The sequence below is a fragment of the Harpia harpyja genome, chromosome 3 (genome assembly GCF_026419915.1).
Source record: "Harpia harpyja isolate bHarHar1 chromosome 3, bHarHar1 primary haplotype, whole genome shotgun sequence".
In the NCBI taxonomy this organism is placed as follows: Eukaryota; Metazoa; Chordata; class Aves; order Accipitriformes; family Accipitridae; genus Harpia; species Harpia harpyja.
In genome coordinates, this window is record NC_068942.1 from 48,796,332 (window position 1) to 48,820,565 (window position 24,234).

Genomic DNA, 24,234 nt, shown 5'->3' on the forward strand with positions numbered 1-24,234 from the left:
AGAGATAAATTCTACCTTCTTTCACCCACACCATAAAAATCTAACTTTCAACAGCAGTAATACAAGTGTAACTCAAAATATGCCATATTCAAATGATTATGAAGTATTTCTGATCAAGCCCCCAAACTGAAAAGAGAAGTCGGAATAAGTCGGAATGCTATTTTTCCATTCACATATATATGCTTATGATGAGAACAACATTACGCTTTAACAGTGGATAAACAGTGGCACATATTATGGTTAAAAATGGAACTCTGAAAACACAGGAACAGAAGAGTGATATTTGCAAGTGAAAAGGAACTACTTTTTGGTCTTATTATCTCAGTAAGCAAGTACAAAAAATAGATAGTAATTTGCCCAACATATTGTTCTGATATTTTTTCTTTCCAGAGTTAAACAGCACAGTGCTTGTTGCATGAATGTTTGAAACCCACTTAAATGCCAAACCCACACAGACCTCTGTAAGTAAATACTCTTTCACTAATGTTTCAAGTAAAGTCTCTTCCATAAAAACATAAAACTATTTCGTAAGGTTCAATTTTCAACCTGAGAAGTATTTTCAGATGCAATACAGAACCAAAATATATTCACAACACAGACTTAAAAAATACAATGTCAGTGGTAAAACATGAAATTAAAACTCTCAAATATTCTGACATCAGGCTTCAATGACTATCGAATCTTTTTACCTTACACATACCAGAACTTCTCTGGTACCCTTTGATCATCTAGTCAGGGAGTCCATTGACAAAAGAAACTGATAGGAGTCAAATAGGGTTTGTTTTAACTCTACCAACAAAATTTCTCAGAAAATTAAATAAAAAAAGGCAAAGCTTGAGACTAACATAAGCAGATGATTTGCTATGTCCTTGTCCTCAACTACTCCAAGTTGCTTAGCAAGAAGAAAAGTTTCTTAATATCCAGGAAAGAATCGGTGAACACATCCCAAAGCAGTCATAGAGCAGCATACCAGAGACTGAGAGAAAAAGCAAAACCTCTTCAAACTCCTTGTTTGCACTTAACTGTACAATCATCCACACTTTATTTCAATCTACTTCAGTTAAGATTATACAGAAAACATGTTTGCAAGTTTGAACTCTTTCGCTCAGTACCACAATCTATATGTCGAACCTTTAGACAAAAATACACAAAAGTTGTAGTCATCTGATGACAGTTGTGCACAGATGCTCCTAGGCTGCAACAGCAATGGACCTCAACAAGCAGTTAAGGCAAAGAAGCTACAATTTAAACCAGGGATTTATCTCTCACCTTTACTATCTGCCCTCTTGATAGGGCCAAGGTCCATACATTGAAGAAACATTCACTTAGTAGGCCATTACTGCAAAGAAATATTTGATACATTCATTTTGTCTTATCTTCCTCATTTTGTTTGGGTAACTGTATCGTGCTACTTCCCCCTAGGAAAAGAATCGGATTATAGAGTACCTTGTCAAGAGAAGTTTTTCAGAGTCCAATCTTAAATTTCCTGATTGTGGAGAAAGGGGAAAATCATTCTACTTTATACTTTTTTTCTTCAAACCTATATTTTCCTGTATAAACTAGATGTTTAAATTTAATTCTAGAAAAATATTTTTATGAGTGAATGGCAATTTGAAGCTAATTAGACTGTTCATTTTACATTAAAAGATTAGTCTGTATGTAAAAAGCATATCTGTGCCAATTTGAAACTAAATAAATCCCCAAACACCCTTAAACAATTTGCTCCTAAAAATATATAATCAAATTTAGAAAACTATAAATTATATTTAAATTTGTTATTTACAAGCAATTAATTACGAAGACAGCCAGGTGGCTTTCATTACATAAATTACTGTTAATGACACTTGCCTCATGCTGCTACTGTATTTAGCATTTGCATGCATCACATGTCAAGCACACATACTGTTGCATACCTATCTCCAGGGTAAAAAGTGAACACCTTAAGTCAAAAAAGCTTTCAGTAATCCAATCAAAATTGTTAATTCCTTAAACAAGTCAGGATCTTATTAATGTTTCCCATACAGGAAATAATTTAAAGAATTTTAGCTCTATCAAACATGGATGATACAGAAGAGTAGTTTTAAGTAAATACCTTTTAAGTTTTGGGAATGACACAAATTTAAGGCAAAAAATGAACCCATTTATAGCTAGTCCCCTTGAGATTTTTAGTCTTAAGCCCTAAACAGTGTCTATCATTTAAAAGTTTATAATTTTAAAGCTACTTGTAATTAGAAAACAAAACAAAAGGAGAGAACCATTCTTGTCTATCTACCTCGCCGACAGTGCACTACTTCACCTTGTATCTGTAACTTATTGTACCATATATGTAGATATTTACAAAGTCCACTGTCAGCCCCAGGGGTATAGCTTACTGTGCCATAGAACAAATAAACTAATTTAATTCCACTACTTACGTCCCATTGGAAAGATGGCAGAAACGCACCAAGAAGGAAACCCAGCTGTTCCTAGTGGTCTTCCACCACTCTTTTTTAAAAAGCTGTCTACCCACAACTGGCAGGCAATATCAAGGGAACATCTGACAAGAGGAGATCACAATATTACATTATTCTATCCTAAAACTTCCCTAACCTTCTTTTCCACTCCTACCAACAGGATTTTCCTTTCCCTTCCTCCTCTTTCCAGAGATTCTTTTGTGTTCTTTGCACTGCTTTGAAAATCCGTACAATGACTATATGCTTTGCTTCCTGCAGTGCCACAGAAAAGCTTGGGTTTTCAGGAGAACTCTTATTCCATGCACTAATAGAATGGAATCACCTCTGATGCAAATAGTCAAGAGGTTCAGAATATAGCATCACCTTCAATAAGCACCAAAATTTGACCAGTCTTGGTAGAATGGGCCCAGAGGCCTTGGTAAATAAATGTGGAAGCCAAGGAAGAAGGAAAACTAGTTCAACATCAAACATTTGTTCTATGTTAAAATAAACTGAAGATGACCTCAACATGCATCAAGTCATATGGCATGACTCACTGACACTTCTTAAATTTCTGGGAATTGTCAAAAACATAATAAAAATATACACTGCCATCTTTACATTAAGCACATAAGGACTAGATTTTGCAAAAAAAAAAAAAAAAAATCCATGAGAAGGGTGTAACTAAACTTCACCGGAATTCAGTGAAAGTTGACTGTTAACACCCTTCAGACAGCTTTCAAAAAGGTCTCACACAAAACATCCCAACCCTATCCTTTCCCATTTTAAAGTCTTTATATATTACAGTAAAGCAGCAAAGGCCACAGTGCCTTTTTCTCCTTCAGTTTATTTTTTATTTGTTCTTCACATTTAAATATCAGGTCTTTGTATGTTACCTAACTTCTAAGAGTGGCAAATTAGCAGAATTAGGACATCAGAAGACAGTGGAAATTGAGAAGTTGTAGAAAATATAATCGGAACTGGAGAGTTTACATTCTTGCATGTTAGCCACTATCTAACAACTGCTCTGACGTATTCTTACAAAAGAGTGTGTATTCTTATAAAAGAGTCAGAGTCAGCCCCTCCACTTTTAACTAAAGGGCATCAGAACATGTTTCCCAATCAAACCCAGGGATTTCAAGACCCAGTTTACAGAAACCAAAAGATTTAGAGGGAAGAAGGTGGCTAAGCCATAAATTAATACTAATTTGGGGTGGGTATCCTTTGTTTTCAAACTTTTCCTTTTAAGAATAAGTAGAAGTTTCTTCTATCAACTTTCATTTAGAATTAATTTCTCCTTCCTCACAACAGTAAAGCTTTAAGGCCAAGAATGGAAAAAATGGCATGAATATAATTTTTAGCACAGCAGATATGCAAATACTTTTTTCTTTCACTACCCTAAAGTATTTTGTTAATGCACCATTTTCCACTAAACCAATCGCAAACAAACCTTTAACTTAAAGTTACGGCTGTTCATATGTAATCTGTTACCTGGATTAAAAAAAAAAAAAAAAAAAAAAAAAAGGCAGAAGGCCTCTCTAGCCACCTAATCACCATATCAATGACACATGCCACAACAGAGAAGCACTAGTTTATTTGATTGATCATGGTAGATAAACTCCAAATAACAGAGAAATTAACAAATGCTTGACATTTGCTCAACATCCATTATTCTGACACTGCTTTCAGGATTTCAAAGCCTGGGAGTATGCTTAATCAACATTCATATTCCCTAGTGAGCTACAGGCACCATATTGCGCCCCGCCTTAGTACTGATGAAAACTGCATATTGGCCATTTCCAAAATGTTCTGGGACTCCACACAGGGCCCCTTCTCTCCCTTGTTCCTGTTCTGCAGTTTTCTTTTAAACACTTCCAAGACAAAAGCATCTGCCAGTTTTTCTCTCTGGGGATGTATGCAAAATGAACTTAACAGTTTTAAGGCAGGAGAAACCCTCACATCTAAATTCATTCATAGGACAGAAAAGGGCCTAAGAGGCCTCTCTAGGGACAAAACCCTGCTGAAATTTTCCCCGACAACAGTGGGAGCTTTATAAAATCTAAGTCCAGACAATTTCCAATTCAAATGCCCAGCATAGCATGACCTTTGTCAGATCTATGAGCCCTAGATGCACCCACTATTTTTTTATTCTAACCAGCACAGACATTAGACAGGGCACTACTGCTAAGCAGGAGGTTGAATATTTGCATGCTCTTCTATTGTGAAAATGTAACAGTGACAGCACTGTGTCGAATTCTTTTCCCCCTAGAACTTTAACTCCATAGGAGAGGCATAGCTGACAGATGACTCTCCCAACATCTGTGTTATGTACACTGCACAGCTGAGGAACCTTGGATCACTGTCACGGCTTCTCGGGGATGACCTACACCTTTCTTATATCTACCCGTGATCAAAAAAGTAAAATAAAAATTTGAAAACACCATTTTTTTAAATGAAAAGTAAATATGGCAAGAAAGATTAACATAATTTAGTCATTAAGCTGTTCACATAGCAGCTCACCATATGTTGTATAAATGTCCTATACAAAATAATTTATCAGACCTGACACGTTGCACATCATATTGTATTATTTAATATGCTTACTAAAATTTCATGGATCAAGCACCACTTCTGAAAGCATACAGAAAGCCCTGGAAAATATTTCTTCATCTTCCATGATTTATTTTGATTACCTTTTACAGCTACATGATAAAGTGGAACTTGCAAAATTACGAGGTTAAGGTTTACACAGCTATTGCTTCATATACGAAAATATAACAAATGGCTCCATGTCTATATACCATTTTACTTGCATTTAATATTCAGAAGCATATTAAACTAAGCATGTTGCTTTCCACTGCATATTTTAATAATTTTAACTGCTTATTTCAGTAAACATCCTGATCCACTAATGCAAAGTTCCATTGAGAGATATATCCTTGATAAAGAGACTAAAGAGCTGAGAATTACAAAATAAACTAAAGCAAACAATTAACACGTGATACATGTTCACCAACCCAAACCTGTCTACACAGAAATATATTACTTTCTACACAGTAGCTGAAACATTTGAATAGTATTTTAAATTACTGAGATTTAAAATGTTAGAATGGCAAGCATCTATGCCCAGATAAAGGGACAAAATTCTCTACCCAGAAACCTCAAAACCACAAAAATAATAATGTGTAAGGATGATTGCCTGTCACTGGCGAGGTCTGTGTCTAAATAGTAAATTAAAACAAAAAGTGTAAGCAGGAAGCTTGTGGATAATAGCTATTGGGCAACCAATGGGATTTGTTTGGAAAAAAAACACTCCACGCTTAAAGGACATACCAAACAGATAGATATGGCTAGAAAAATATTTAAACTGAAACCACGCATTTATTCCATAAAGGACCATTTTCCTTTTTCTCTCTCAGACCGCTGATGTCAAAGGAACACAATACAAATGAGATAAAAATTGTAGTCCAAATTCTCTTTTTGGTCAATAATTAAATCCTCCTGTTTCTAATAATAGGATAAAGGAAAACATATTCCTGTGTCAGATAACTCACTGCAATGAGGTCATTAAACACTGTATTTGGAATGAACTTGCTTGGCCTATTAGAGTACCTGCTAACTGGTCAAAGCAAATCTTCCTTTTTAAGCTCTCTAAGAATCAGAAATCTAGCTTATGAGTTATTTTTATCTTTTTACATTTTGTCTATCCAAGATAATGCGCTTGTCTAGGAAGACACATTGCCTAGCTGTGTTGAAAACTGAAGGACAGCTGCATTGACAACATGCATTTTATATTAATGCAGGAAATGGCTAATGTTCAATAGCCTTTTCATCCGTAGGAACCTACACTCACACTCTAGCTATTAGTTATCATACTTAGCACCAGTTGTAGCCTCATAATGCACATCTGCATTCCACAGAAGTACAATAAAGAACCGGACATTACCAGTATCAATAGTGGACTGATAAGAAGTTCTGCCATCTCCCAGCCAACCACAAATAGAAATAGCTTGGTCATAGTTTTTATGTTGTCTTTGAAACAGTTTCAGACAGGCTGCATTACACAAGAGACTACCTTTGCTATCACATGGGTCTTACTCAAAGAAATATTTGACAACGTTCTGCTTTCTATGGAAGAAGAATGTGTGCTATATTAGGACATTTTTATTCAGTGTGGAAGCTTCTGGAGGTATCTGGGAATCGATGCTATCGAATGCTTCCAACACATTGCAGGCCTAGACACAGATGTGCAAACAGAGGATATTCACCCAAAAATAAAGAACTCTTCAGCACCACATCCTTATCTGAAGCCATTTTGCCAGTTTAGACGGACAGCAACACTTGCTTAAATACCCTATTCAGATGAGAAGGAAAAAGCAGGGGACTGAAGTTCACGAATTCTCCAGCAGAAAGCAATGAGACTGTCACTATCCATCATGCTACTGGATATCCTGGAGTGTGCGCTGGAAGGGTGTCATGGTTTAACCCCTGCCAGCAACCAAGCACCACGCAGCCGCTCACTCACTCCCTGCCACCCAGTGGGATGGGGGAGAGAATCAGAAGGAAAAAGGTAAAACTCATGGCTTGAGATAAGAACAGTTTAACAGAACAGAAAGGAAGAAACTAATAATGATAATAATAACAATAATAAAATGACAATAATAATAAAAGGATTGGAATATACAAAACAAGTGATGCACAATGGAATTGCTCACCACTCGCGCACCAATGCCCAGTTAGTTCCCCAGCAGTGATCCCCCCCAGACCAAGTCCCCCCACTCTACATACTGGGCATGATGTCACACGGTGTGGAATACCCCTTTGGCCACTTTGGGTCAGCTGTCCTGGCTGTGTCCCCTCCCAGCTTCTTGTGCCCCGCCAGCCTTCTTGCTGGCTGGGCACGAGAAGCTGAAAAATCCTTGACTTAGTCTAAACACTACTTAGCAACAGCTGAAAACATCAGTGTGTTATCAACATTTTTCTCATACTGAACCCAAAACATAGCACTATACCAGCTACTAGAGAGATAATTAACTCTACCCCAGCCGAAACCTGGACAAAGGGATAATATATCCCATTCATATTACTACCACATTCAAAACATTATGGACACTAGAATTTAAAAAAAAGCATGTATGAAAAGAAACTGTAAGATAGATAAAAATGCTTTAGTTGCTTACAAAACAGAAGTTTTCAACCTAAGGGGTTCACAAACCAAAACGTTTTTCCCACAGTAGGTGCAGATTCCTGTTTGGCAAATTTAAGCCTGCTGACGAGAAGTTCATTTACTTTGAATTCTTCATTTAAAGTCCATGGACAACAAGGACTCCATGAAATACAATCTGAAAACTAATGATAGAGTGTGAAATCTTAGCATGCCAATGGGACTCTGAAATCTACTTGCATGGTACCAATTAGTCTAACAAACAAATGAACAAGGCTTTTAACCATCACTGGAACTGAAGAAAACAGCAGTATTTTTCCACTCCTCTTCCAAAGCTGTTGGTTTTTTTGGTAACAATACTCTACCAGGCTTGTCTTAGAAGACAATTTTAGTAGATCAGTTACAGTACTCCATATTCTTACAGAAATTAATCCTTACCATTATTTCACTCAGTTTGAAGTACAAAACAAGCTTCTGAGACTTTCACATTGCAAACAGATATGGTATTTTCACCAGGAACTTAAAGGAATAAACAATTAAAAAATGACTCTCATAGAAGCATATATGTTATTTTATTAAGTGATGTGATAAGCTATGGGGCACATATCAGGACCAAAATGGTTGTAGTCATTAATTTAAGTAATAAATCATAGGTCCTGCCAACAATGACAGCAAACAGATGCTAACAAGAAAATGTATTATTTAATATTGTCATGTGTTATAAAAATGTAAGTGTTTAGGACATGTCTTAAATTTTTATAATAATATGCATTTAATACATTACTGTTTTGACACATACAAGAATCAAATTTATAGGTCTCATTCGGCACTTGCTTTCTCTTCTGTGAACACAGAATGGACTCCTGAGGGAAAAAAAGCTCAAGAAGTGAATATTTCAAATAGATGTTTGCAACAAAATCGAGTTGTTTGTCTTGCTGTCTTGAAGTAAATATCATAAGCACTGAATCTCGTTAGAAAATGAAAACCAACATATTTGCCTTTATGTAAACAGAAGTTTTCCCTGAAAGTTCCCAGGAAATTCAAACAAGTTTATCTATATATATGGACAGCAAAAGATCTTACCATTTGCTACAAAGTTAAAAAATTAATTCCATACAATCTTTACAAGCAGAATGTCAGTATTGAGTAACTCTCAATGAGCCTGTTAAGCTATAAAAATGCAGAAGTTTTATTTTCCATTGTGTCTTATTATTTGTTTCTTACATCAGTTTAATACCACGGAACGCTACAATGATTTTCACCAACTGCATCCCTCGCAAAAATGCCAAAACCAAAACAAAATCTACGTTACTTATTAAAAACATGATCTATTCCATTCCTTCCATTCACAGCCACCCTTCTCTCAGGACTCTGAAAGCCTGACAGAACGATGATCTGATTCAAATACTGACATCTAAAAGTGTAGGAAATGCAGTTATGCCTTTTGGCAAGCCCTGCCACACTAAACAGAACCACTGTGCATACACCTTTTCCAGCACTGCATCTCTGTTGCTGTACAGCCTGCTGCATAAGGTCCCTCTGCACGAGGGTCAATTGTTTCCAAGAAGATCGCTGCTTTTTCCAAACATTTTTGTTTTAAGGAAACCGTTTGGATAATAACAATCCTCTTTGCATTCTGTTTCACTTTCATTTTCAAACAGCTCCTCCAGGTATCAGCACAGTTCCTTTCTTGGAAGTGCTTCACTCAATGCTTTAAAACACTTGAGGAAGCAGTGATCAGAGTATGGAAACTAAATTTTCTTCATTAAATCTACTGAAGCAGATATTAAAAATGCATTTAATATACTGGGGATGGCTGGTGGGCATCACTGACTGTGACAGGCCAGTTACTGATGAGCTGCTGTCAGACGGCCTTCTCAGCAGGGATCTGTGTCTAAGGCTGCTGAAGGACAGCAATATCTTCCCTTGTGTGTAAGCTCTATTCATCTCCCAAGTATTTACTAAATCACAGACCTCTGCACACAAACCCAGTGTTTCAGCGCATGCTAACAAATGATGGATGGCCTAGTCAATTCGTTATGTCCTGAAAGCGTGATTTCCTGCCATTCCAATCATCAAACCTCTAGAGCCTTCAGAGCTGATCAGACCTGGAGAATATATTTTGCAGGTTCTATTAAAGGAGTAGAGGTTCTTTCCATTAGTCTCAAACTTTTTTTTTCTCCTGGCTGATTTAAAGAGAACTCCCTCCTTTCCCCTCCTTCCAACAGCACCACCGCTACCACTCTTATCTGTGTAAAGTATTCAGAGCATGTATCGTTAGTATGTTAGGAAAATAGCACTCCTGGAACACCAGCCAGTTAAAAAGACAGATTTTGTTTGTGACTACTATAAAACACAACAATCTTTTATTTAAATTCATCTATACGTCTTTATTACGTAACCTAGACAACCCCTAAAACATTTTGTAACTTAGCTTCTTTGATCAAATACCTTTTACAGCAAGGGAGTGCTCAAAAGGACCCATTTTCTTTGTATTTGCCTAGTGAAACATATCGGAGCTCTCTTAATTGTGTTCCTCCTAAAAGCATAAGCCACTTAGGAATAAACTTCCGATGTTCCAAAGACAGGTTAGCTGTCAAAGAAATAAAGCTTCTAGATTTCACCCTTTTCATAGCAAGGCAATATACTTGACAGTCTTTATTCTACATGCTAGAGGAGAAATTTTATTTAGCTTACCTATTCAATGATCTATAGGAGCAGAATATACGTACCTCACGCTTCTTATTCTGAAACACTGAGCTTCAAACAAATTAGTCCACAGCTGCTGAAGAGTTAGCTGTCTACAGCACAGCACAGTTTTTGAAGGTAGTATAACAGATATGAGTAAACTTCAGGTGAATAAGCATTTGGTTACTCTGAAATGCAAAGACCTTGGATTTCTTTGCTTGCTAGGTGTGATCCAGCCATAGCCAGCTCAAACCAATCCACATTGCCCTACCGTTCACCTCAACCTTGACCTGGAGATTAAACTCACTTTTATTGCACACAAAGGTCATCTGTGTTAGGTCAAAATTCAAAGTCCCTTGTCAGCTAAGGTTGATATATTCCAACCTTTCCTACTCTAATGCATCAAATTTTTCATGGTGAGGTCATATTCAGCAGACAGTGTATTCAGCAATTTATCGTGCCATTGTAATATAGCCCAGAATATGATTGTCCCAAAAACAACGCATGAATAAAATATTTTCCCCTCTGATGTAGCAAATCCCCTCTGCTCATAAAACTCTAATCTAGACTTGTTTGCAAGCTTCAGAAGAATGATACAGTATGGACTCTTTCTGAAATACAATCAAGAATTACCATTTTTATCATCATTGTCCTTAAGTACAAGCAACATGAATATAATGGTATCCTAAAATCCACAAGTCAATTAAAATGCACATATGGTCAGTGTTAAAACTTCCACTTCATCCTTTCTTAACAACCACCATAATCTGGCCCTTAAATCTACAGACATCTGTTGGTCTGTCTGATGACACCAAGCTTGCTTTAGAATGAAATACTTAGAAAAAACAGTGCCACGAGACTTATAATCCTATCCTCCCGGTGATTATCACAACCACGGAATTTGTGAAGTGGCAAAAAGTACAACCAAATTAAACTTCATGAAGCAACACAGTAATGTACGCTGCGACCAAGACAACTCCCACAGCTTTGACATATAAAAGGATTTTCTTTCTCTTTCTTTCTCTCCTTCTTTCCCTTTTTTCTTTCCCTTTCTATCTTTTTTCCTTCTTTGTCTTTTCCTGTCTTTATTTTCCTTTATTCTTTTCCTTTTCTGTCTCTCTTCTCCCTCTTAATTTCTTTTTCTCTCCCTTTTTTCTCTTGCATTTTCTCTTTTCCCTCTTGTCTACATCTCTCTTTTAAAATTTTTTTCTTTTTCTTTCTTTTTTCTGTCCTTTTTTTCTCTTTTCGCTCTGTATGTTTCTTTTTTCTCTTTCTCTTTCTCTCTCTTTCTTTTCTTCTGTATTAAACAAGAGCACCTAACACACAGCTACAAAAAACTCAGAATGCATTTTCAAATTATAGGGAACTTATTTCCATGTCTGCTTTAAGAGGCCCCCTCCAATCATTGCATTTCACCATCAAATCTTCAAAGGATATAGGATTGGCTTCTAAGTGGTTTGTATAAATTCCTCAAGGCCAAAAAGGCTTTCCCTTTACTCAGCCAAAATGAATTTCACAACTGTAGTAAGTCCTGTTCTGTGTGATTTTTTTTTTTATAAAATGAACTGTACTCCCATATGGTAGCACTGCCTGTATTGGAAGGGGAAAAGGTTAAGAGAGAAGGAAGAGACTTACCAGCGCTCAAGAATCCAGAAAGTACAACCTTAATTTTGGTTGCATATTTCAAGCAAAATTTCAAGACTAACCTTTAAAATAACTGCATTTGCTAGGATGGACACCATATGTGGGAATGCTTGTAAGGAAGAGGATGATTACACTTATAAAAATTGTAACAGAAAACTACAATGGACTTTCCTCAAAATTAACTTTCATGTTGACACATGCTTATACATGTAATCTGCTTTTTAGTTACTAGATAAAATGCAAACAACTCAAAAACCCCTTTCTATCTCTTTCCAAACAAATCTGGAAAGCACCCATGTCCTGAAGACCTAGAATTCACATGTGACAATATAAGAATTTTCTGTCTAAATCCTGTCTATTGGTATTGGAGAGCCTCAAAACTGAGCAAAACTATATTTCCCATTCTACTCTGAAAGCTTCCACTCCTATCAATAGCTAGCTTTTAAGTAAGTATCTTAACATTTAATCTAATGAATAATGGAGGAGACAAAGTTCTTCTGAGTTATATGCTGATTTAGTTAATTTCTGTCACGCAATACTTTGTATTATGGGGGAGGATTAGCATCCTTCCTATTTAGGGTCATAGCATAAGGAAACAGTTTTTTAGCAAGACATACCAAATCCAACCAGTTACAAGTTCTTTAAGACTTCATTTTAAGTGAAAAGGGAAAACCTGTACCACCCTCTGGTTTAGTCTATCAAAGCTGTAATACCTTACAGTAGATTTCCTACCAAGGGTTCAGATAGCGAGAACATCTTTCCAAAGGGAACAGTATCAGTTCAGTGCTCACATAATTACTTTGTATAGTATATTTTTATTTAAGATTATTTTGAATATGCTACATTTTATTGTAGGTCATTTCTGAAAGCTTGTATATTGTTAATTTTCTTTTCAAATAATGAGCCAAGACCTCTTTCTCATCTTTTATTATCAATCTGTTTACCTGTGAGGTTAAATGCAGCTTCAAGTACATAAAAAATTTTAAATTATTTTAGGCTTTTGCTACATATAACAGACAAAACCAAACAGCAGTGTAAAACTTTGTTTACTCTGAAGTCTAACATGAAAGAAGAAAAAAAGAAATACAAAACTTCAAAAATTCTACTGTTTTCATAGCTGCTGTAGCTATATGCTCCAGATCATTTAAACACAGTACACTAGTGCAAAGTATCTGCCACTTCAAAATAGACAGGGTGGAAATATACCAATGGCCATTTAGCATCTCCCTCCAAGTCTCTGCATCCCCTACTAAAGTCCACTTTCTTTTCTCTCATGAGCCAGTATACTGAAATTGATGAGGTGGTTTATATAGGCAGAGTGTGAATTTATTTCACTGTAAAGTAGTGAGAATATAGAAACAGCCTAGTTCCTATACTTTCCAAAATAATTAACCAACTATTCAAAAGAGCAGGGAGAGCAGCAGAAGCTACAAGAATTATGTCAGTTTTGCTATGACGAGAGCCTTTCCAGGCAGAAGAGAGTGCAACTGAAGTGTCACACACCAGTAGGTTGCCTGCTCATAGATAAGATTTCCCCATCTAATATACCTGTGCTTGAGTCCTCAGCCTAGGGCTCTGAAATCCACATAGACAGTTAGCTGCCCTCTGCTCTTGAGCTTCACTGTCTTCCTTCCTGGGTAATAGTAGCTCCAACGAGCACTAGAGCAGAGGACAAGGAATTCTCCTTCCACCCTGACTCAATCGCCAGGCTCCATTAGCAGCAGGTACCAGAACACAGAAATTGAAAGGAAAAAAAAAAAAAAAGAAAAAAGAAAAAAAGAGGGAGCTGAAAGAGCGCAGCAGTTCTACCTTTCTGTTTCCCACTACAACCATTTTGGGCTTATCAGTACTGCTCGATAATCTAAGCAACAGCACAAAGGCAGAAAGAAATTATTCAGGAAAAAGCAATATATTTCCTTGTAAATAAAACTGGCTGGAAGAGGAAAAGAAAAGGCCTATCCACCCCCAACTCTAAAAAAACAAAGAGAGGCAACGACACTGGAAAAGAGGAAGCAAAAATGTTAAGTCAGTCTTAAGCGGCTGGTAAAAGAAATAACATTGATGCCATACATTTAAACTTCTTTAGGGCCTTTGTTTCAGTATGAACCATCACTGAGAAAGTGATAAAAATGAGCAAATAATAAACAGATTATATTTTCCAATTTACATTGTGAGACATTACCATGCAGATACATTTTTTTTTTAAATTAAAAATCTTGTTGGGATGCTTTCCAGGCCCAGTGACATTTAATAAAGCTATCAGTAATTTGGAGAAAGTGCAACATAATTACTGAAAATGTGTGCAAAACCTGAAGTGATATTAAATAATGAAGAAGACAGGTCATGAATGTGGAAGAACGTGCATCACTTGGTATGCTCTGGGAACAAAGACTGTGTGCATTCCAATAATCAAACAAGAAGTTACATATGTTAAAACCAAATATCCATACTCAAATATCAAGTATATCAATATGAACCTGTGCATCATGTTTTCCTCTTGCTTATTGGAAAAATAAGGAAGCGGGGTAAGTTCTTCTCTCACATTTATGCCAGCTTCCCTTACCTTTCTGCGGTAAGAAAAGCTCTTCCTGATCACTAGGAAGGAAACACTCACAGAAAGGACACAAACAGGACAATACTTCTTTGAATAGATGCATGGAAGAAAAATGAAGACCTGCACAGAGCAGCTGCTATAAATTCTAATACTGTGAAATCCTAGCACTCTGAAACTCTCTATAAACACAGTTTTCACTCAGATAGGCTCAAAAAAGAATGCTTCTTTTACAGGAATAAAAGTGAAGGTACTGAAAGGGAAGTTGGGCTAGAGGCACTAAGTTTGTTTAACAACTTTAAGGAAGAGAAACAGTACAGACTGCACTAATTGTGCTATGGAAGAATATAGCACTCCTAGATGGAATGAAATACGTTTCACAACAGTTCAATGTAAGAACTTGAAAAACATGGGTTTTGGAATCTCTAAGAGATGCAAGGCTACTGAGCCGACTTGCACTGTCAGAAAGTTTCTGGAATCCCCATTTCAAGCACAACGTAGCGTAAGAGATTCAAAGACTCAAACCAGAACCAAATCAGGAAAAACTGCAGAAGAAAAACCAAGACAGTACCATAATGAATTGGGTCAGTAAACCTTACACCCTTAGAAAGCTTGGTAGAACCAGAGGAAGATTCAACCAGAAAACCTGTAATATTCAATCAGAATTGGATACGAAGAAGAGCAGCAAATACGTACAAGGCATAGATTTGAGAAAGGTCCAGTCATTTGTCAATCATGTTCCATTGGTAAGAAGCTTCAGGAAAAGGTTCTGAAGAGAAACTATGTATTCTGCCATATACAGAACTGAGTTTTTTATTTTTTTCCCTGGAAACAACTAAACTGAAGTACTAGAGTATCAGCTTGGGTATGAATCAAACCCTAAGAAGCTGGACTCTTCTGGACAAGTTAAAATAGTCTTTGACTACAGGTGAAAGTTTAAAGGTCTAACCTACATCTTGATACCATAAACAGGTAACGCTAAGGTGATTCTTATGCAGAAGATTCTACTTGTTGGCAGCTCCAACTACTATTTAAGAGAGAAACAAGCACTTAAAAGAAAGAGATTGTAACTTTCTCAGAGCATGTCCTGCAATACTCTACATTTCCTACAACTAGTTCTACAATGGGTAATCCAATTTAGACATAAGGTCTCACTGAGAAGAACAGTATCACAGAAGAACATAAGCCCATGGCTAAAGAGAAGGCAGAAGAAAATACAGAAGTTACAATGAAACCCACAAATTATTAGCAAGTAGATTAATTCAGATGAGAAACAAAGCAGAAAAGGTGGTACACTATAGAAGAGCACAACACAGAACATACAGAATTATCAGTCCAGTGATGTATACTGTAGTGGAAGGTGGCAAAGCTCAACTACATGAGCGTGCAGACCACACCCGAACGTAACGTAAACAGCACATGTTGCGATAATGGGATAAAACCCTGAGGCTATAATAACACAGGAATGTATATAAATTATAGAGGCTGTTAATATGTTTTGGAGGGCTTTAAGGGCTTGCTTTAGCTGCTTAAAAATAGTCATTCATGATAAAGCAGAACTCATTGCTTGCTTAATGCTTTTGCTTAATGTTGACCTATTCTCTGATTGGAGGAGTAAGGAGATGCAGAAAGCCCCGAGCCAGTCTGAGCCAGGAAAGGGAGACATAGTAACAGGTACCCTAAAAAACAGGAAAAAGAAAGAACCAGCCTAGAGGCGAGAAAAAGGACTCAATAAGAGAGAAGAGGACCCTAGACCCGAGTATTATTATTGGACCAGACTATGGTGTGAGGGGTGGGAACTTAGATTGTAACGGCATAATTCCCCAGGGATTTCAGTGTTTGGGGTCCCTCTCTGAAGGCACTCAACTTGAGCTGTCTAAATCTGTGCACCATAGATAGAATAAATTATGCTTTTTATTTTGAAGGCCTTGATTAGAGATTCTGCTTTGGGGAACGTAGGGTCAAGCCTGAGGGAAGAGGAAGTGCCCGAGGGTGAGTGTGTGTGTGTGTGTGTGTGAGGAGTTAGAAGAGGCACCCATCGGCTCACTAGAGTCACCCACTGTGAAGGGACTCCGGTCCTAAGAGTTAAAAGTCTTGGGTGGTGTGTGTGCGAGTGACTCCTTGATTGGTGTGTGAACGCTCAGGCAGTGGCTTCTCCCTTAACAGTCTGGCCACCCAGGTGGGACCCTAGGTCAGTCTCGGAACCTCTCGGATCCAAACCTCCAGCTGCTGGCACAGCGTGAGTTCACCTGACGATTTTGGACACGGGAGGCACCAAATCGCTTGAGTGGTGAGTGTTAAATCCCCCAAATCTAAATTCAATACAGAGAAAAGGACAGAATTCAGGAGAGTTAAAGTCCCGACCAGAAAGATTTTAAGGGCCGGTTCAAGTCCTGCCCAGAGAGATTTTGACGAGGGGGGTTCAAGTCCTGCCTGAGCTGCGTAGCCTGATCAGCATAAATTGCACATGAGTTTGTACACAGTCTGATCAATGTAAGATGTACGATTGAGAATTGTTGAGAGATTTTAAAGGGGGGTTCAAATCCCACCCGGATTAAATCATGGGTATCATAACTGGAGTAGAGAAGAGGACGCCCTTAGCAGAGATATTACAGAGAAACAACCCTGCAGACACCCAGGTCAGTGAAGAAGGAGGGGGAGGAGATGCTCCAGGCGCCGGAGCAGAGATTCCCCTGCAGCCCGTGGGGAAGACCATGGTGAGGCAGGCTGTCCCCCTGCAGCCCATGGAGGTCCACGGTGGAGCAGATATCCACCTGCAGCTCGTGGAGGACCCCACGCTGGAGCAGGTGGGTGCCTGAAGGAGGCTGTGACCCCGTGCGAAGCCCGCGCTGGAGCAGGCTCCTTGCAGGACCTGTGGCCCTGTGGAGAAAGGAGCCCATGCTGGAGCAGGTTTTCTGGCAGGACTTGTGACCCTGCGGGGGACCCACGCTGGAACAGTCTATGCCTGAAGGACTGCAGCCCGTGGGAGGGACCCACGCTGGAGCAGTTTGTGGAGGACTGTCTCCTGTGGGAGGGACACCACACTGGAGCAGGGGAAGAGTGAGGAGTCCTCCCCCTGAGGAGGAAGGAGCGGCAGAGACAACGTGTGATGAACTGACCACAACCCCCACTCCCGTCCCCCTATGCTGCTCGGGGGGAAGGAGGTACAGAATTTGGGAGGGAAGCTGTGCCTGGGAAGAAGGGAGGGGTGGGGGGAAGGTGTTTTAAGATTTGGTTTTATTTCTCATTACCGTACTCTGGTTGATTGGCAATAAATTAAGTTAATTTTCCCCAAGTCGAGTCTGTTTTGCCCGTGATGGTAATTAGTGAGTGATCTCTCCCTGTCCTTATCTCAACTCATGAGCCTTCTGTTGTATTTTCTCTCCCCTGTCCAGCTGATGCAGGGAGTGATAGAGCAGCTTTGGTGGGCACCTGGCATCCAGCCAGGGTCAACCCACCAGAAAAATATGTATATGTAGTAACAGAACTTATGAAAGGAAGGGAACTGCTGGATTCTTAGACAAAAAATTTTGTTGTAATGAGAAGCTAGTGCTGTTCTGTTCATGCACAAGGGGTTGTTCATAGAGACCTGAAGCTTAGCAATATTTATGTTGATGAATCTAGTAATCCAGAATCAATCTGAATTTGTGATTTTGGCCTTACAAAACAACTATGAGTAGAAAATGGTCTTCTGATGACTCCATGTCGCACAGCAAATTTTGTTGCACCAGAGGTTTTAAGGAGGCAAGGTTACGATGCTGCATGTGACATATGGAGCCTTGGTGTTAGACTTTATACCATGCTTACTGGCTACACTCCTTTTGTAAATGGTCCTGATGATACCTCAGAGGAGATTTGGGCCCAAATAGGTACTGGAAAACTCTCTCTCAGTGGTGGTTATTGGAGTACCGTTTCAGATACAGCAAAGGACCTTGTTTCAGAAATGCTTCATGTTAACCCACCCCAAAGACTGACAGCAGCCCAAGTCCTCAGTCACCCCTGAATAGTTCCTCAATACCAGCTAAACAGGCAGGATGCTCCCCATTTAGTGAAGGGTGCAGTAGCAGCAACTTACTCTTCTTCGAATCGTAATCAGTCACCAGTTTTGGGAGCCAGGTGGCCATTCTACTCTTGCTCAGAGCATTATTTTTTATAAGGAATGTTTTTTGGTCCCCTAAAATATTCTTTGTTACAGGTAGAGATAGACCGTTTACATTAAGTACTTAACTTAAACAATCTGTTTATATTAGCGCTATATACTTTGTGCCATCCAATGTTTTATATGTTTTTGTAAACAGTTCACCTGGATTAATCAGTATTGTTGGACAGCTCTAAAAGAAGCTTGACTGTTAAACAGCTATTGAATGTAATACTATGAATATGTATTTGTCCTTGCCTGTGTCTTTTCTACATTTCCATGTTTTTGACGCTGCATGTCATATTATGAAAATCAGGATACTGATATAGTGATCAAAATTTAAACAGTAGATCTCTCACCATACACCAGAATGCTGAGGAAATACATCAAGTTCCAGAAAGAATAAAAAAGGATGGAGAACATAAATGGTGGGAAGCATTCTTGGGATGGTTGCCAACTGCGACGGGAATCCGGAACCATATGTCACACCCAGTAGTAGTTCTGTTAATGCTAACTGTATTGTGCTTGCTTTTAGTTTTGATATTATATATGAGAATTTGGACAGTGATACAACATATAGAAAACCTTCAGACAGTCGTCTGGATGCATTAGCAGGTATGCTAAAGAAAATCAAAGGGCGGACTGTTGCTTCGGGGAACCCAGGTCGAGTCTGAGGAAGAGTCGTCGAACGGGCCACCCGTTGGCTCACTGGAGTCACCCGCTGCGAAGGGACTCCAGTCCTAAGAGTTAAAGTCTCGAGTGGTGTGTGTGCAACTCCTTGATTGGTGTGTGAATGCTCGGGCAGTGGCTTCTCCCTTAAGAATACGTTAAGAAGCTCAAAGGAACTACGTATCAGTGATCCAATACTGGCAGAGATTTATCATGCTTAGTGCTCAAAATTACATTTTGATAATCCTCATGTCATCCAAAAATCCTGCTGTTAAACTTGAACACATTTAGAAGACAATTGCTAAGCATGTAACAAATAACTTAAGAATAAATAAATAAATAAATACATTGGTAATTGCCAGGCATGGAATATGAAGTGCAGCACTAACAGAAAAAGAACAGCAATTTGAGTCCTGAGCTTCTATTTTTGCAAAATAACTGGATTTTAAGAAAAGTACACTAAATCCATGTTGTCTGTAATGTTACAGAATTGTAAAAAAATAAGTGTCAATTCTTGTATAAAGATACTTATAAACAGTATCAGAAGCAGTCTAATTTTGACTATTTGACATTAATAAATCACATGGCAACACCCTTTTGAAGCAGTAATCTCACCTGCTGAAGTAGTTCAATAATAGTAAAGAACAAACTACCCTGCTAAAAAATGATTTAGATTCACAGGTCATGTTGGCAGCCACTACATAGCATACCTATGCATACTAAATTGTGGCAATAGTTTTATGGAAATTACTAATTACTTTTAGGGAGAAATTGCAGAACAAGAGGAGGCCCATAACAAAGTGTGAAAGATACTTTATACAAATAAGGAACATAAACTGTGAGTCTTCAAGAAGCACAACAGACAAGGGAGGAACCAATAGATAAGACAGTATTAGCAAGAAACCTGAGCAGATTAATGCTGAAATCCAAAGACTCTCAAGATCTATGGGGCAGTAGGAACCAGAAATGCTTGAAAACTGTCAATTTATGTATTGTATTACCAGTGGAATACTGTTCCTTCCCAGGGAAAGATTGAAAGTGCAAGGTGAAAGCAGCTATTATGGATGTTAGTACTTTCCAGTTTGAATCAGCAACTGTTACCATATAATAATGACACACTGGTTATGGACACCTTCATCACATTGCAAGTGCCATGACAGATTCTGGAATATTTTCTTAAAAAGACTGAATTAGAAAGTTGGGGTGGGTGGGGAGGGCGGTTGTTGGTTTGTTTGATTTTGGTTTTCATAAACAAAAAAAGCATCCAAAAAGTCCAATCAGTCCCTTCTTGTCCTAGAAGAGAATGACACAGGTTCTAGATTATAAGAAACTTATTCCACAGTTATAAAACATCACTGAACAAGCCTCTCCTTTCACACTTAAAATGGCACACAAGTTTACAAATCTCTCCAGCTGGCCTCTTCTACAAGATAATGGTTATAGAGACTGCCTGTTTTTCACGTTATAACACATTATCTATTTCAATACATCTCCCTTGCTGCTAAAGCAAGCAGTGGCCTTGGAATGCTTTTTTTTTTTTTTAACTGCGTCTCAAAATCATTAGCCCAACATATTTTTCTACTTCAAACTTTTTCTCTGAGGGTCTTCTGCATCTGCCCTGCTATGAGAAATAAACAAAAAGACAACAAACATCACTTGCTGAGCCATTCACAGAAAGGAGACATGCAGACCTCCTCAAAATATACTTGACATTTTTTATAAAAAGGTATCAATTCATTCATCATTCGGATAGAACATTTTAGCCTTCTCCCAGGTTGAACAAACAAAATTCAAGAGAGGCCTACAAGTGGAATTCAGAAGAGGACATTCTCATCTCATAATGTGGATAACAAGATAACAGTATGTTAAGCCAGCAAATCATGGAAGCAACTACTGTAGTTAATCTCTGCTTTTCAGTGTTCGCCAAACCCGAGACAGCTGCTTTAGAAAAAACATAATTTTTTCCTGATATAACTCTACATTGTTATTAGTACGTAGTTTTTCAGAAGTCATCAAGTTCTGAAACTGAGGAGTCAATGGTTGTTTTGCAGGATCAAAGGAGTGGACTGGGAAGTAAAATGTATCAGCAGAAAGGCCTGGTCCTTATTTTCCCTATTACAGACACTCATGTGCCTATGCATGTGTCTTGGAAGCAGGTTCCTACACACAGTGACTGACCTGGCAGACCGACCCAAATTCCAACCTTCTTTTAAGACAGCTTTATAAAGAGACTAGAAAAAGAGAATATGCACGTGTGTGTGCGTGCACGCACACATATATACGCACAAACACTCTCTTCTAATTTCATTAGCACCAAAGTGATAAAGCCAAGTCTAAGCTCCTTAGACACATGCTGTCACAGTAAGCGATTTCCCAAGTTGCAAAGTACTGTGCAAGGTGAGGTCGGTTCCCAACAATGCAACTCGCTGAACCAACCACATTGCTTTAGCATCGCTTCTCTGTAACAGGGCTATTCCCTTAGCTTGATTTTAACTACATTACACACTTTCCTGAACAGGAAAAGATTTCACTGTATAGTTTAAAAGCCTAAGTTAATGTTGGCTCTTAATCCACTTACTGTAAGTTACACACAACTTCAGACAGTTTCCTCAGCCACACTTGTGGTAAGACTAGCAAGGCTCGCTCAGGAAGCATGGGAACGATTTTCTGTTTTACTGATTTCTCCCTCTCACCAAAGTAAGCACAGCACTTAAAAACCTACAGTTTTCTGTATTATTTCTGGTGATTTTAGAGACAGTACCACTCCTTCCCCGACAGAACCTGATTTGGTTTCCTGTCAATTCAGCACTAGCAATCCTTCCCCCAAACCTGAAAAAAGCAAAAAACCTTGCAACATGTACTTTACAACTTGGTTGTTGTTGGCAATAAGCAAATTTCAGCAATGAAGATCAGTACATGGAGCATATGCCATCATGTACACTTTTCCATGCTAGCCTATGGTCACTTGCAAATGTCTTTGACCATTTTGAATGCAGCTCAGGCGAGGAAGCAGATGAACGCTCCAATTTAAGATGACCCCTTTTCCAGCCTTCAGCTGGAAAGCAGCACCACGTAAAGAGTTATGGGCCTGGACCACCTCTTCTCCCTAAGCCACAGGGGCAGTGGTATCGCAGGCCGGATTCCACCCTCGGTCTCGGCCACAGAGGAACGGCCTGAGCCTGAAGGCTTCGTTCACCTGAGAAGATCTACTTGGTGTTTAAGAGACAGACTCATGAAAGGACCCGAGAGCTTTCATTTGGACAGGTGGTGGGGGGCGGGGGAAGAGTCCTTTATTTTGTGCCAACTCCTCAGGTCGCAGAGAGTGAGAAGTACCCTGCTCCTAGCAGCAGCTCTCGCGAGCTCTCGCTCGCCGTCGATGACCGTGTGCGTGTCCAAGTGATTTTGTACCGTGTGGGGCCTGGAACCGGGGGGCACCAGCTGGAGCTGGCGGAGCGGCCCCCTGCGGCCCCTCGCCCGCCCGCAGCGAGCTCGCAGGCCGCCGCCCGGGGCCCGAGCCGCCCGCCCCGCGCCGGGCAGCGGCCCCGGAGGGCGGGAAGCACTTACCTAGGGAACTTCTCCTTCAGCTTCCTCAGGCTCTGCCGGGTGGGCTGCACGTGCCCCAGGAACTGGGCTATTTCATCGTACTGGGCTTTGGTCAGCTTCATGCCTCGCACCGCCCAACCCCGCGGCGCCGGGCCTGCGCGGCGGCGGGAGGGGCGAAGGGAGCGGGCGACGCCGCTCACGGCCCCCGGCACCGCGGCCGCGCCGGGCGGCGAGAGGCAGAAGGCCAGTGACGGGCGGGGGGGGGGAGTCGCGGCGACGCTGGGGCGCCCTTTGCTACCAGCGCGGTGCCGAGGCAGTCAGGGGCGGCGGCGGCCGCTTCCCACAGCCCCGCCCCACGGCCCGGCCGGGGCGGTGGGGGGGGGGGGCGGGGAGAGCCGCCATCCCGCGCCGCTCGGCTCTGCGCAGCCGCGCAGGCGGGAGGGGAGCGCGCGGCGCCTGGGCGCCGCTGGGCCCCGCGCGGAAATGGCGCTGCCGCGGGGGCGTCGCCACCCTCGTAACCCCCGGGTCTCGCACGGAGGCCGTCTGCTTTTGCCTCGCCCGAGGGCGGAGGAGGACGCCGGCCGCCTCATGGCTGAGGAGGTGCCCACTCTTGCGCCCTACAGGCCGCTCCTTGCTTTAGCGTCTGGGAGGGCGGAAGGAGCTGGCGGGGCGGCAGCGGAGGCGTAGGGCGCCTCTGCTGCGCCCTCGGCGCGCCGCCGCCGCCCACGGGTGCCCTCGGGCTGAGGAGAGCGGCGTGGAGCGGAGCGGGTCGGCGCCCTGCGTGGCGGTCCTCTGTCGCGTGCGGTAGCGCCTGCCCGGGAATGGGGTGCGTAAGGGCTGTTGTATTACGGCTTTAAAGTCTGATTTTCAAGGCCCTTTCCAAAAGTCACTATGTAATGACTGTTTCTCCCGGTTTGAAGAAGAAGTAAATGCTCAAGTAGGGGGGGCTGGGGCTGCGGATCCTGACAGGGCCAGCGCGTTGCTGGCCTGCAGCCTTGCGCATGCACACAGAAATGGCTCCCGCTATATTTTGGAAGAAAACCACCCAAGTCTGTGCTTGGATTTACTTCAAAGTGTGTTAGGTCTCAAGCAAATTATATTATTAAATATCATTTACATATCAGCAAGTATGTTGCAAGCCTTAGTTCCTGTGCTGGGCATTTTTAATAACTTTTATTGAGTAACTTGGAGGATAGGTATGCCCTTCTGTAAACAATATGTAAAAACTAGAGGTTATGAAGAGAATTAACCGTGCATTTGACTGAGAAACATAAATATTCCCTTCAATTTCAGTTTAATTGCATTCATGAACTGTGTACAGGCTACTGGAGTCCTAACCTTGATGTTTCAGGCACTCAATCCATGAAATTTGCATTAAATCTTAAGAATTTTTTATTTTTATAGA

General features: G+C 40.2%; 1 protein-coding gene across 3 annotated transcripts in view; it reads right to left on the minus strand.

The window, feature by feature from the left end:
* The window catches only part of CDIN1 (CDAN1 interacting nuclease 1), a 134,921-nt gene extending 111,740 nt beyond the window's left edge, over positions 1–23,181 (minus strand). For 2 of the 3 annotated variants that reach the window (XM_052782499.1, XM_052782498.1), the window contains exon 1: positions 22,851–23,181. In XM_052782499.1, coding sequence (XP_052638459.1) covers positions 22,851–22,951 — 101 coding nt within the window. In that variant the 5' untranslated portion in view covers positions 22,952–23,181. The remainder of the gene's footprint in view (positions 1–22,850) is intronic. The other variant, XM_052782497.1, reaches the window with a different exon arrangement.
* Between the last annotated feature and the right edge of the window lie 1,053 nt (positions 23,182–24,234).